The following is a 12487-nucleotide window of genomic DNA, read 5'->3' as shown; positions in this document are numbered from 1 at the left end:
CAGTCTATGATGACAGTTGTCTGGCTGTTCAAGGGAACCACCGTCCATAACAAACTTGAGTACTTGCTCATTCGATAACCCTTGATAGGGTTGTTCAGCCAAACTTGTTATTTCCCAAAGCACTACGCCAAAGGACCTGCGATAAAGGAGAAAGGAGACTGTAGTTTCAATAATTTGTCTTACTGTATTGTATATTATATTGTCTAAGTACAGTTTATAAAATGTTTACACTTGTCCATAGGAAATTGTTCTAACAATGGGGGTCATTCAGATCTGATCGCTAGGCTGCTAATTTTGGTGTCCTGCATTCCGAAAGTCGCTGCCTCCAGAGGGAGTGTATATTCGCCGTGCAAGTATGTGTTCCTATGTGTACGCCCAGCTGCTAAAATCCACTTTGTGCAGTATCTGCGCAGCCCAGGACTTACTCCTATAGTGCGATAACACAAATTTTTCGCACCATCTCGTCGCTGCCCTTTGTTGTCCGACGAACGTGCATGCGCAGTTAGTACCTGAAAATACACAGCAGCGATCACATCTGAATGACCCCCAATATTTTACAGACTTTACTGAACTTTAGAGTCTTTATTGTTAATAGTATTCAGTTTAGAGCAATGAATCATGACTATCAAGAGACAAAAGGAATAGAAGCACATATGTTTTGCAAATGATTTTCTAAGAATGTTGTTTCAATGCATTAGGTATGTATAGCATATAGCAGAGGTACTACTTGGGCACGAAAAAATAGGATTTTAAATACCTACCGGTAAATCCTTTTCTCGTAGTCCATAAGGGATATTGGGGACACATTAGTACGATGGGTATAGACGGGGTCCAAAGGAGCCAGTGCACTTTAAATTTCATCAACTGGGTGTGCTGGCCCCTCCCCATTATGCCCCCTCCCACAGGCAGTTATAGGTAAAACAGTGCCCAAAGGAGAAATTACATACTTGAGAGAAAGAACATAACAATAAGTGTGGTGAGATTTACACACCAGCACACCATAACATAACTGGGCCAGCAACATCTGGCAAAATAAACAGCAACGGCTGAACAGGTAACACATAACAGAGAACCTGCAGAAAGTCACCACACAGAGGCAGGCGCCCAATATCCCTTATGGACTACGAGAAAATAATTTACTGGTAGGTATTTAAAATCCTATTTTCTCTAGCATCCATAAGGGATATTGGGGACACATTAGTACGATGGGGATGTCCCAAAGCTTCCAGAATGGGCGGGAACGTGCAGAGACATCTGCAGCACCGCCTGCCCATAGTGGGTTTCCTCTTTGGCCAGGGTATCAAACTTGTAGAACTTCACAAAAGTATTCTCCCCCGACGAGGTAGCGGCTCGGCACAGTTGCAGGGCCGAGACACCACGGGCAGCCGCCCAGGAAAACCCCACCGATCTTCTAGAGTGGGCCTTCAGAGACTGTTGAACAGGTAAGGCTGCCGACACATAGGCCTGATGGATAGTAAGCCGAAGCCAACAAGCAATGGACTGCTTCGACCCTTTTTCTGTGCATCATACAGAATGAACAAGGAATCCGTCTTTCTGATCCGAGCCGTCCTCTTGACATAGATCTTCAAGGCTCGCACCGCATTCAATGCCTCCGGAGGGGCAGAAGTGCCAGAACTGACGGGATCACAATAGACTGATTCAAATGAAACGTGGAGACTACCTTCGGCACGAACTGCTGTCTAGTCCTGAGCTCCGCTATGTTCTTGCAAAAGACCAAGACTCTTACACGATAAGGCCCTCAAATACGAGACACGCCTAGCTAAAGGCAGGGCAAATAACATCACAGTCTTCCATGTGAGGTAATTGTCTTCCACCGTTCTAGAGGTTCAAACCAGGAGGACTGCAGAAATCGTAACACCACATCCACATCCCAAGGTGCCGTAGGCGGCACAAACGGAGGTTGTATGTGAAGCACCCCTTGCAAGAAGGTCTGAACTTCAGGAAGCATAGCCAACTTCTTTTGGAAGAAGATTGAAAGAGCTGAAATCTGGACCTAAATGGATCCCAGACGTAAGCCTTTATCCACTCCAGCCTGGAGGAAATGACGGAATCTACTGAAGTGGAATTCGGCAGATGGAAATGTGCATTCCTCGCACCAGGAGACATATCTCCCTGCCAGGTATTATGATAATGTTTTGACGTCACAGGTTTCCTGGCTTGCACCATAGTGGCAATGACCTTTTTGGAAAGTCCCTTGTGAGCCAAGATGTTCCGCTCAACTTCCATGCCGTCAAACGAAGCCCCTGTAAGTCCAGGTACATGAACGAACCTTGCTGAGGAAGATCCTTTCTTACTGTCAGAGGCCAAGGGTCTTCTATGGACATGCCCAGAAGATCCATGTACCACACTCTCCAGGGCAAGCAGAATTTCTTGTACTCCTTGATGCCGGATCCTCTTCAGCACCTTTGGGATCAACGTAATCGGAGGAAATACGTAGACCCGCTAGTAAGGCCAAGGCGACGTCAGTGCATCCACTGCGCATGCCTGAGGGTCTCTGGTTCACAAGCAATAGCAGCAAAGTTTCTTGTTGAGGTGAGACACCCTCATGTCAATCTGGTGCCAACCCCACCTGTCGATGATCTGTTGAAACACCTGAGGATGTAGGCCCCACTCCCCTGGGTGGAGATCGTGACGACTCAGGAAGTCTGCTTCCCAGCTGTCCACTCCCGGAATGAAGATTGTGGACAGTGCTCTTGCATTTCCTGCAGGAAAGGAAGGAACTTTCCCAGATGTGACTGAAGTGACGTAACCGAGCTCCCACCTCGAGATCCTCCAGGGGTGGGCGGGCACCGTCATGCTGAGGTTTTTGCGGAAGCTGAACTGGTGCTCTGTTCCTGAGAGCCGGCAACGGCTGGTTTCTTAGGTTTACGTCTGGTGCCTCTAGCTGCATTGGATGCACCTTTGGCTCTAGATCGAAATCTGGTGGACCAAAATGACGGTCCCGGGTAGGTACGTCTAGCAGGCGGAGCCCCCGAGGAAAGAAACGTGGATTTCCCAGCAGTAACTTTGGAGATCCATGCGTCCAATTTGCCTCCGAAGAGCCATTCACCTGTAAAGGAAAGAGATTCCACATTGCGTTTGGAGTCAGCGACTGCAACCCACTGACGCAACCATATGGCTCTGCGTGCTGAGCCATAGCAGTAGTCCTAGCATTAATATTGCCAATCTCCTTTAGGGAGTCACAGAGGACTCTTGCCATGTCCGGAATACGTTTTAGGAAAGTTACCGTAATAACCAGGGTCATGTCACCCGAGAGACCCTCCTGAATTTGAGTAGCCCAGGAATGAATTGCATGCGTCATCCAGCAACCTGCAATGACCGGTCTTTGAGATATACCTGCAGCAATATAGATAGATTTCAGTGTGGTCTCAATTTTTCTATCCCCCGGGTCATTTACTGTAAAGGAGCCCAGAGCCGTGAGTACCGCCTTCTTAGAGAGGTGAGAGACAGACGTCTACAGCCGGAGATTCTTCCCAGAAAGGGGAATGTATGCAAAAAAACGATTTTTCCAGGCTAGCTTAAATAAATCATCTAGCTCTTTAGAATCAGGAAATGTGACAGTCAGTTTGTCTTGAAGGAGGAAAAACGACTGCTGATTTGCAGCGTCCTCTAAGGGGAGCTTTAGCACATCCCTTATAGCTAAAATAAGGGGTTCAATACCCTGTGCAAGAGTGGAATCCCCACCTATGGGATCCACATAGTCCCCACCATCCTGTATATCATCATCAGAATCTGATAGAAGTGCAGGGAAAGCACGTTTATGTGGACCTGCAGTAGAGAGGGGGGGGGGGAACATCAGCCCTGGCGGCTAGATCTGCTACTGCTTGTTGCAGTTCTTATGTTTTGTGGGCATTTGCAGTGAGCTGAGATGACATATCAGACATCATAGTTTTGATAGCCCCCAGCCAGATGAGCTCGTGGCCCTCCCCAACATTCTCCTCGACATTTTTTGAGGACTGACTACACTGCTCACATGAAATGGAAACAGATGAGAGTGGGGAGAATCTGGTGTTACACATACTACATAACTTGTGTTTTACCATGATGAAAAGTAACACACAACAATACACATACAACACAGACCGTTCTCCAATGCAAGCCTGCCCTACTGCATGTGAGAGGAGACACAAAAGTAAGAGAAGGCACCAGCACACCCAACGCTAGAGAACCTCAGTGAGGCGGTCAGCGTTTTTATATAAGTGAAAACTGTTTGTTTACAATGATTTCCCCTTTAGGAATAAGTAATGTGCAGAAATAGCGGCTCTCCCCCTAAACTACACCCGGTACCAGTGATCCAGCGTGTGTCAGAGGCCGGAGGAGCTGTATGAGGCTGCTGCTGCTTATGCAGAGGAAGGCGCCAAAATGCCGCTGAGTCCGCTCAGATGTAGTTCCGCCCCCCGTAATGGCACCGGAGCTACTGAATATATTTATACTGGCCATGTCTCCAAAACATGCTGTAACCTCACATGAATGCTTAGTTCAGCCCACCGCTAGCCGAGAACATTACTTACCAAGTAAACAACGCAGTACTTAACTAAAAACAACGTTGTAATAAACCAGATAACAATTGCAGGAAAACGAAGCGCTGGGCGGGCACCCAGCATCCTCTACGGACTACGAGAAAAGGATTTACCGGTAGTTAACCAAAATCCTATTTTCTCTTACGTCCTAGAGGATGCTGGGGTCCATATTAGTACCATGGGGATGTACCAAAGCTCCCAGAACGGGAGGGAGAGCGCGGAGGCTCCTGCAGAACTGATTGACTGAACTTCAGATCATCAGAGGCCAAAGTATTGAACTTGTAGAACTTTGCAAACGTGTTCGACCCAGACCAAGTTGCTGCTCGGCAAAGTTGCAACGCAGACACACCCCGGGCAGCCGCCCAGGAAGACCCCACCTTACGTGTAGAGTGGGCCTTGACAGACGTAGGACACGGCAATCCTGCCATAGAATACGCATGCTGGATAGTGAACCTGATCCAGCGAGAGATCGTCTGCTTAGAAGCAGGACACCCAAATTTCTTGGGATCATACAGGACAAACAGAGTCCGGATTTCCTGTGATGAGCAGTCCTCTTCACATAGATTTTAAAAGCCCTTACAACATCCAAGGACTTTAATGAAATTGAGGAGTCAGTAGCCACTGGCACCACAATAAGTTGGTTGATATGAAATGCAGACACACCCTTCGGAAGAAACCGCTGACGTGTCCGGAGCTCAGCTCTATCTTCGTGGAAAATCAAGTATGGGCTTTTACACGATAAAGCCCCCAACTCCGACACACGTCTAGCAGGAGCTAAAGCCAACAAAGTGACAGCTTTCCACGTAAGAAATTTGACTTTAACCTCCTGTAGAGGCTCGAACCAGTCCGATTGGAGGAACTGCAACACCACGTTAAGGTCCCAAGGAGCCGTAGGTACAAAGGGAGGTTAGATGTGCAGAACTCCCTTCAAAAAGTTCTGAACCTCAGGGATCGCAGCCAATTGTTTTTTGGAAGAAAACGGATAGGGCTGAAATCTGGACCTTCACAGATCCCAACTTTAGGCCCATATCCACACCAGCTTGTAAGAAGAGGAGAAACCGTCCCAGTTGAAACTCCACCCCAGGAAATTTCTTGGACTCACACCAAGATACATATTTTTTCAAAATGCAATGGTAATGTTTAGACGTTATTCCTTTCCTAGCCTGTATTAGGGTAGGAATAACCTTGTTCGGAATGCCCTTCCGAGCTAGTATCAGGCGTTCAACTTCCATGCTGTCAAACGTAGCCGCGGTAAGTCTTGATAGGCGAACGGCCCCTGCTGCAGCAGATCCTCCCAAAGAGGAAGACGCCTCGGCTCTTCTTGCAGTAGATCCAGAAGAACCGCGTACCAAGACCTTCTTGGCCAGTCCAGAGCAATGAGGATCGCTTGAACCTTGGGTTCTCCTTATGAGCTTTAGAACTCTTGGGATAAGTGGAAGAGGAGGAAACACGTACACCGACTGGAACACCCACGGAGTCACTAGGGCATCCACAGCCACTGCTTGCGGGTCCCTCGACCTGGAACAATACCACCAAGGCTTCTTCTTGAGACGAGAGGCCATCATGTCGATCTGGGGTACGCCCCAAAGATCTGTTACCTCCTTGAACACCTCCGGATGGAGACCCCACTCCCCTGGATGGAGATAGTGTCTGCTGAGGAAGTCCGCTTCCCAGTTGTCTACTCCTGGAATGAAGATTGCCGACAACGACAATGCGTGCTTTCTGCCCAGAGGATCATTCTTGTCACCTCTGCCATAGCAGCTCTGCTCTTCGTTCTGCCCTGTCGGTTTATGTAAGCCACTGTTGTCGCATTGTCCGACTGCACTTGAATGGTCCGATTTCTCAGAAGATGGGCCGCTTGGAGGAGACCGTTGTAGATGGCTCTTAGTTCTAGAATGTTTATCGGCAGGCCGGCTTCCAGACTTGACCACCTTCCTTGGAAGGTTTCCCCTTGAGTGACTGTGCCCCAGAGATTTACATTCGTGGTTAGAAGGATCCAGTCCTGAATCCCGAACCAGCGGCCCTCCAGAAGGTGAGATAATTGCAGCCACCAGGGGAGTGAAATCCTGGCCTTTGGCGACAGACTAATTCTCTGGTGCATGTGTAGATGGGATCCCGACCACTTGTCTAGGAGATCCAGTTGGAAGGACAGAGCGTGAAACCTCCCGTACTGCAGGACCTCGTAAGAGGCTACCATCTTCCCCAGAAGGTGAATGCACTGATGAATTGACACCCGGGCTGGCTTCAAGACATCCCGGACCATCGTTTGAATCACCAACGCCATTTTCACTGGGAGAAACACCCTCTGCACCTCCGTGTCGTGTATCATTCCCAGAAAGGACAACCATTTGGTTCCAAATGCGACTGTGGAAGATTCTGGATCCAACCATGTTTTCTGAGAAGCTGAGTCGTGAATGCTATGGACCGTAACAGCTTCTCCCGGGACGATGCCTTTATCAGCAGATCGTCCAGATACGGAATTATGTTCACCCCCTGTCTGCGGAGGAGAATCATCATTTCCGCCATTACCTTGGTGAATACCCTCGGTGCTGTGGAGAGACCGAATGGGAGGGCCTGGAACTGAAAGTGACAGTCCAACAGTGCAAATCACAGATAAGCTTGATGCGGCAGCCAAATCGGAATGTGGAGATACGCATCCTTGATATCCAGAGATACTAGGAATTCCCCCTCCTCCAAACCGGATATCACTGACCTTAGAGACTCCATTTTGAACTTGAACTCCTTCAGAAGGGGGTTTAGTGATTTTAAGTTCAGAATGGGCCTGACCGAAACATCCGGTTTCGGTACCACGAAAACGTTCGAATAGTAACCTTTGTTCTGCATGTGAGGTGGTACTGGCACAATGACCTGTGCCTCCGCCAACTTCTGGACTGCTGCTTGCAGGACATTCCTGTTTGCCAGCATAGCTGGCAAGCCTGATCTGAAAAATCGGTGAGGAGGGAGATTTTTAAATTCTAGCCTGTACCCCTGGGACACAATAACTTGCACCCAGGGGTCCAGGCCGGAGGACACCCAGAGATGATTGAAATGTCTAAGTCTCGCTCCCGCCGGCCCCACCTCCGGGGCGTGCAGTCCACCGTCATGCAGAGGACTTTGGTGTGCCTGAAGCAGGTTTCTGTTCCTGGGAACCTGCAGCCGCAGGTTTCTTGAACTTGGGCCAACCTCCCCGAAAGAAGGTGTTGGATGGCTTTGCCTTTCTGGGCTTGTTAGGCCGAAAGGACTGTGACATAACTGAAGAAAAGGGGTTTCTTCGGAGCAGGTGTAGCTGAGGGAAGGAAGGGTGCACAATATGCACTTGGGTCAAAAACTGGTTAGATAATAGGGAGCAGCGCGTTGTGGTTAATGGATCTTTTTCAACTTGGACTGAAGTGCTAAGTGGTATGCCGCAAGGCTCAGTATTAGGACCGCTATTGTTCAATATTTTCATTAACGACCTAACAGAAGGTCTAGAGAGCATGGTGTCAATTTTTGCATATGATACCAAATTGTGTAAAGTTATAAATGCGGAGGGGGATGCTGAGTCGCTTCAGAACGACTTAGTTAAATTAGAAGCTTGGGCAGCGAAATGGAGAATGCGCTTCAATACAGACAAGTGTAAGGTAATGCACTGTGGTAACAAGAACAAAAATAACACCTACCTACTAAATGGGGTAAAATTAGGGGATTCTGTACTGGAAAAGGACTTAGGTGTCCTCATAGACAGCAAACTAAGCAGTAGAGATGAGCGGGTTCGGTTCCTCGGAATCCGAACCCGCACGAACTTCATGTTTTTTTACACGGGTCCGAGCGACTCGGATCTTCCCGCCTTGCTCGGTTAACCCGAGCGCGCCCGAACGTCATCATCCCGCTGTCGGATTCTCGTGAGGCTCGGATTCTATCGCGAGACTCGGATTCTATATAAGGAGCCGCGCGTCGCCGCCATTTTCACACGTGCATTGAGATTGATAGGGAGAGGACGTGGCTGGCGTCCTCTCCGTTTATAGAGAGTGAGACTAGAGTAGAGAGAGACACAGTAGTAATTTTGGGGAGCATTAGGAGGAGTACTTTAGGAGGAGTACTACTACTTGCTGAAGTGATAGATAGATAGTGTGACTGTATAATGTATATCTGACTTGTGGGGGAGACACTGACAGTGGGGAGCAGTTAGAGTCTGAGAGCAGGACTCAGGAGTACATATAACGTACAGTGCACACTTTTGCTGCCAGAGTGCCACACTGCCATTGTGACCACACTGACCACCAGTATAATATATATTGTGATTGTCTGCTTAGGAGTACTACTTGCAAGTTGCTGATAGTGTGACCAGTGACCTGACCACCAGTTTATAATAATCACCACCAGTTTAATATATATAATATATATATATAATTGTATATAATATATATATAATATTGTATACCACCTACCCGTGGTTTTTTTTTTTTTCTTTCTTCTTGATACATACTACTATAGTAGCTTACTGTAGCAGTCTGCGGTGCTGCTGAGCTGACAGTGTCCAGCAGGTCCGTCATCAGTCATTACATAATAAATATATATTATATACCTGTCCGGCTGCAGTACTAGTGATATTATATATATATATATATATATATATATATATTGATTTCATCTCATTATCATCCAGTCTATATTAGCAGCAGACACAGTACGGTAGTCCACGGCTGTAGCTACCTCTGTGTCGGCAGTCGCTGGTCCATCCATAATTGTATACCACCTACCCGTGGTTTTTTTTTTTTCTTTCTTCTTGATACATACTACTATAGTAGCTTACTGTAGCAGTCTGCGGTGCTGCTGAGCTGACAGTGTCCAGCAGGTCCGTCATCAGTCATTAGTACATAATAAATATATATTATATACCTGTCCGGCTGCAGTACTAGTGTGATATTATATATATATATATTGATTTCATCTCATTATCATCCAGTCTATATTAGCAGCAGACACAGTACGGTAGTCCACGGCTGTAGCTACCTCTGTGTCTTTTAGTTGTGCCTATTAAAATATGGAGAACAAAAATGTTGAGGTTCCAAAATTAGGGAAAGATCAAGATCCACTTCCACCTCGTGCTGAAGCTGCTGCCACTAGTCATGGCCGAGACGATGAAATGCCAGCAACGTCGTCTGCCAAGGCCGATGCCCAATGTCATAGTACAGAGCATGTAAAATCCAAAACACCAAATATCAGTAAAAAAAGGACTCCAAAATCTAAAATAAAATTGTCGGAGGAGAAGCGTAAACTTGCCAATATGCCATTTACCACACGGAGTGGCAAGGAACGGCTGAGGCCCTGGCCTATGTTCATGGCTAGTGGTTCAGCTTCACATGAGGATGGAAGCACTCAGCCTCTCGCTAGAAAACTGAAAAGACTCAAGCTGGCAAAAGCACCGCAAAGAACTGTGCGTTCTTCCAAATCCCAAATCCACAAGGAGAGTCCAATTGTGTCGGTTGCGATGCCTGACCTTCCCAACACTGGACGTGAAGAGCATGCGCCTTCCACCATTTGCACGCCCCCTGCAAGTGCTGGAAGGAGCACCCGCAGTCCAGTTCCTGATAGTCAGATTGAAGATGTCAGTGTTGAAGTACACCAGGATGAGGAGGATATGGGTGTTGCTGGCGCTGGGGAGGAAATTGACAAGGAGGATTCTGATGGTGAGGTGGTTTGTTTAAGTCAGGCACCCGGGGAGACACCTGTTGTCCGTGGGAGGAATAGGGCCGTTGACATGCCTGGTGAAAATACCAAAAAAATCAGCTCTTCGGTGTGGAAGTATTTCACCAGAAATGCGGACAACATTTGTCAAGCCGTGTGTTGCCTTTGTCAAGCTGTAATAAGTAGGGGTAAGGACGTTAACCACCTCGGAACATCCTCCCTTATACGTCACCTGCAGCGCATTCATAATAAGTCAGTGACAAGTTCAAAAACTTTGGGCGACAGCGGAAGCAGTCCACTGACCAGTAAATCCCTTCTTCTTGTAACCAAGCTCACGCAAACCACCCCACCAACTCCCTCAGTGTCAATTTCCTCCTTCCCCAGGAATGCCAATAGTCCTGCAGGCCATGTCACTGGCAATTCTGACGAGTCCTCTCCTGCCTGGGATTCCTCCGATGCATCCTTGCGTGTAACGCCTACTGCTGCTGGCGCTGCTGTTGTTGCTGCTGGGAGTCGATGGTCATCCCAGAGGGGAAGTCGTACTCGTAAGACCACTTTTACTACTTCCACCAAGCAATTGACTGTCCAACAGTCCTTTGCGAGGAAGATGAAATATCACAGCAGTCATCCTGCTGCAAAGCGGATAACTGAGGCCTTGGCATCCTGGGTGGTGAGAAACGTGGTTCCGGTATCCATCATTACTGCAGAGCCAACTAGAGACTTGTTGGAGGTACTGTGTCCCCGGTACCAAATACCATCTAGGTTCCATTTCTCTAGGCAGGCGATACCGAAAATGTACACAGACCTCAGAAAAAGAGTCACCAGTGTCCTAAAAAATGCAGCTGTACCCAATGTCCACTTAACCACGGACATGTGGACAAGTGGAGCAGGGCAGGGTCAGGACTATATGACTGTGACAGCCCACTGGGTAGATGTATGGACTCCCGCCGCAAGAACAGCAGCGGCGGCACCAGTAGCAGCATCTCGCAAACGCCAACTCTTTCCTAGGCAGGCTACGCTTTGTATCACCGGTTTCCAGAATACGCACACAGCTGAAAACCTCTTACGGCAACTGAGGAAGATCATCACGGAATGGCTTACCCCAATTGGACTCTCCTGTGGATTTGTGGCATCGGACAACGCCAGCAATATTGTGTGTGCATTAAATATGGGCAAATTCCAGCACGTCCCATGTTTTGCACATACCTTGAATTTGGTGGTGCAGAATTTTTAAAAAAACGAGAGGGGCGTGCAAGAGATGCTGTCGGTGGCCAGAAGAATTGCGGGACACTTTCGGCGTACAGGCACCACGTACAGAAAACTGGAGCACCACCAAAAACGCCTGAACCTGCCCTGCCATCATCTGAAGCAAGAAGTGGTAACGAGGTGGAATTCAACCCTCTATATGCTTCAGAGGTTGGAGGAGCAGCAAAAGGCCATTCAAGCCTATACAATTGAGCACGATATAGGAGGTGGAATGTACCTGTCTCAAGCGCAGTGGAGAATGATTTCAACGTTGTGCAAGGTTCTGCAACCTTTTGAACTTGCCACACGTGAAGTCAGTTCAGACACTGCCAGCCTGAGTCAGGTCATTCCCCTCATCAGGCTTTTGCAGAAGAAGCTGGAGGCATTGAAGGAGGAGCTAAAAGGGAGCGATTCCGCTAGGCATGTGGGACTTGTGGATGCAGCCCTTAATTCGCTTAACAAGGATTCACGGGTGGTCAATCTGTTGAAATCAGAGCACTACATTTTGGCCACCGTGCTCGATCCTAGATTTAAAACCTACCTTGGATCTCTCTTTCCGGCAGACACAAGTCTGCTGGGGTTCAAAGACCTGCTGGTGACAAAATTGTCAAGTCAAGCGGAACGCGACCTGTCAACATCTCCTCCTTCACATTCTCCCGCAACTGGGGGTGCGAGGAAAAGGCTCAGAATTCCGAGCCCACCCGCTGGCGGTGATGCAGGGCAGTCTGGAGCGACTGCTGATGCTGACATCTGGTCCGGACTGAAGGACCTGACAACGATTACGGACATGTCGTCTACTGTCACTGCATATGATTCTGTCACCATTGAAAGAATGGTGGAGGATTATATGAGTGACCGCATCCAAGTAGGCACGTCAGACAGTCCGTACTTATACTGGCAGGAAAAAGAGGCAATTTGGAGGCCCTTGCACAAACTGGCTTTATTCTACCTAAGTTGCCCTCCCACAAGTGTGTACTCCGAAAGAGTGTTTAGTGCCGCCGCTCACCTTGTCAGCAATCGGCGTACGAGGTTAC

The 12487-nt window shown here is 48.1% G+C and overlaps 1 protein-coding gene across 1 annotated transcript in view; it reads right to left on the bottom strand.

Annotated features, from left to right (window-relative positions):
- The window catches only part of INSR (insulin receptor), a 274711-nt gene that overhangs the window by 1146 nt on the left and 261078 nt on the right, over positions 1-12487 (bottom strand). Inside the window, exon 20 of the mRNA XM_063914392.1 lies at positions 2-136. Within this exon, the coding sequence (XP_063770462.1) occupies positions 2-136 (135 nt within the window). The remainder of the gene's footprint in view (position 1; positions 137-12487) is intronic.

The sequence above is a fragment of the Pseudophryne corroboree genome, chromosome 1 (genome assembly GCF_028390025.1).
Source record: "Pseudophryne corroboree isolate aPseCor3 chromosome 1, aPseCor3.hap2, whole genome shotgun sequence".
Lineage (NCBI taxonomy): Eukaryota > Metazoa > Chordata > Amphibia > Anura > Myobatrachidae > Pseudophryne > Pseudophryne corroboree.
This window is presented reverse-complemented; position numbering and strand designations above follow the sequence as displayed.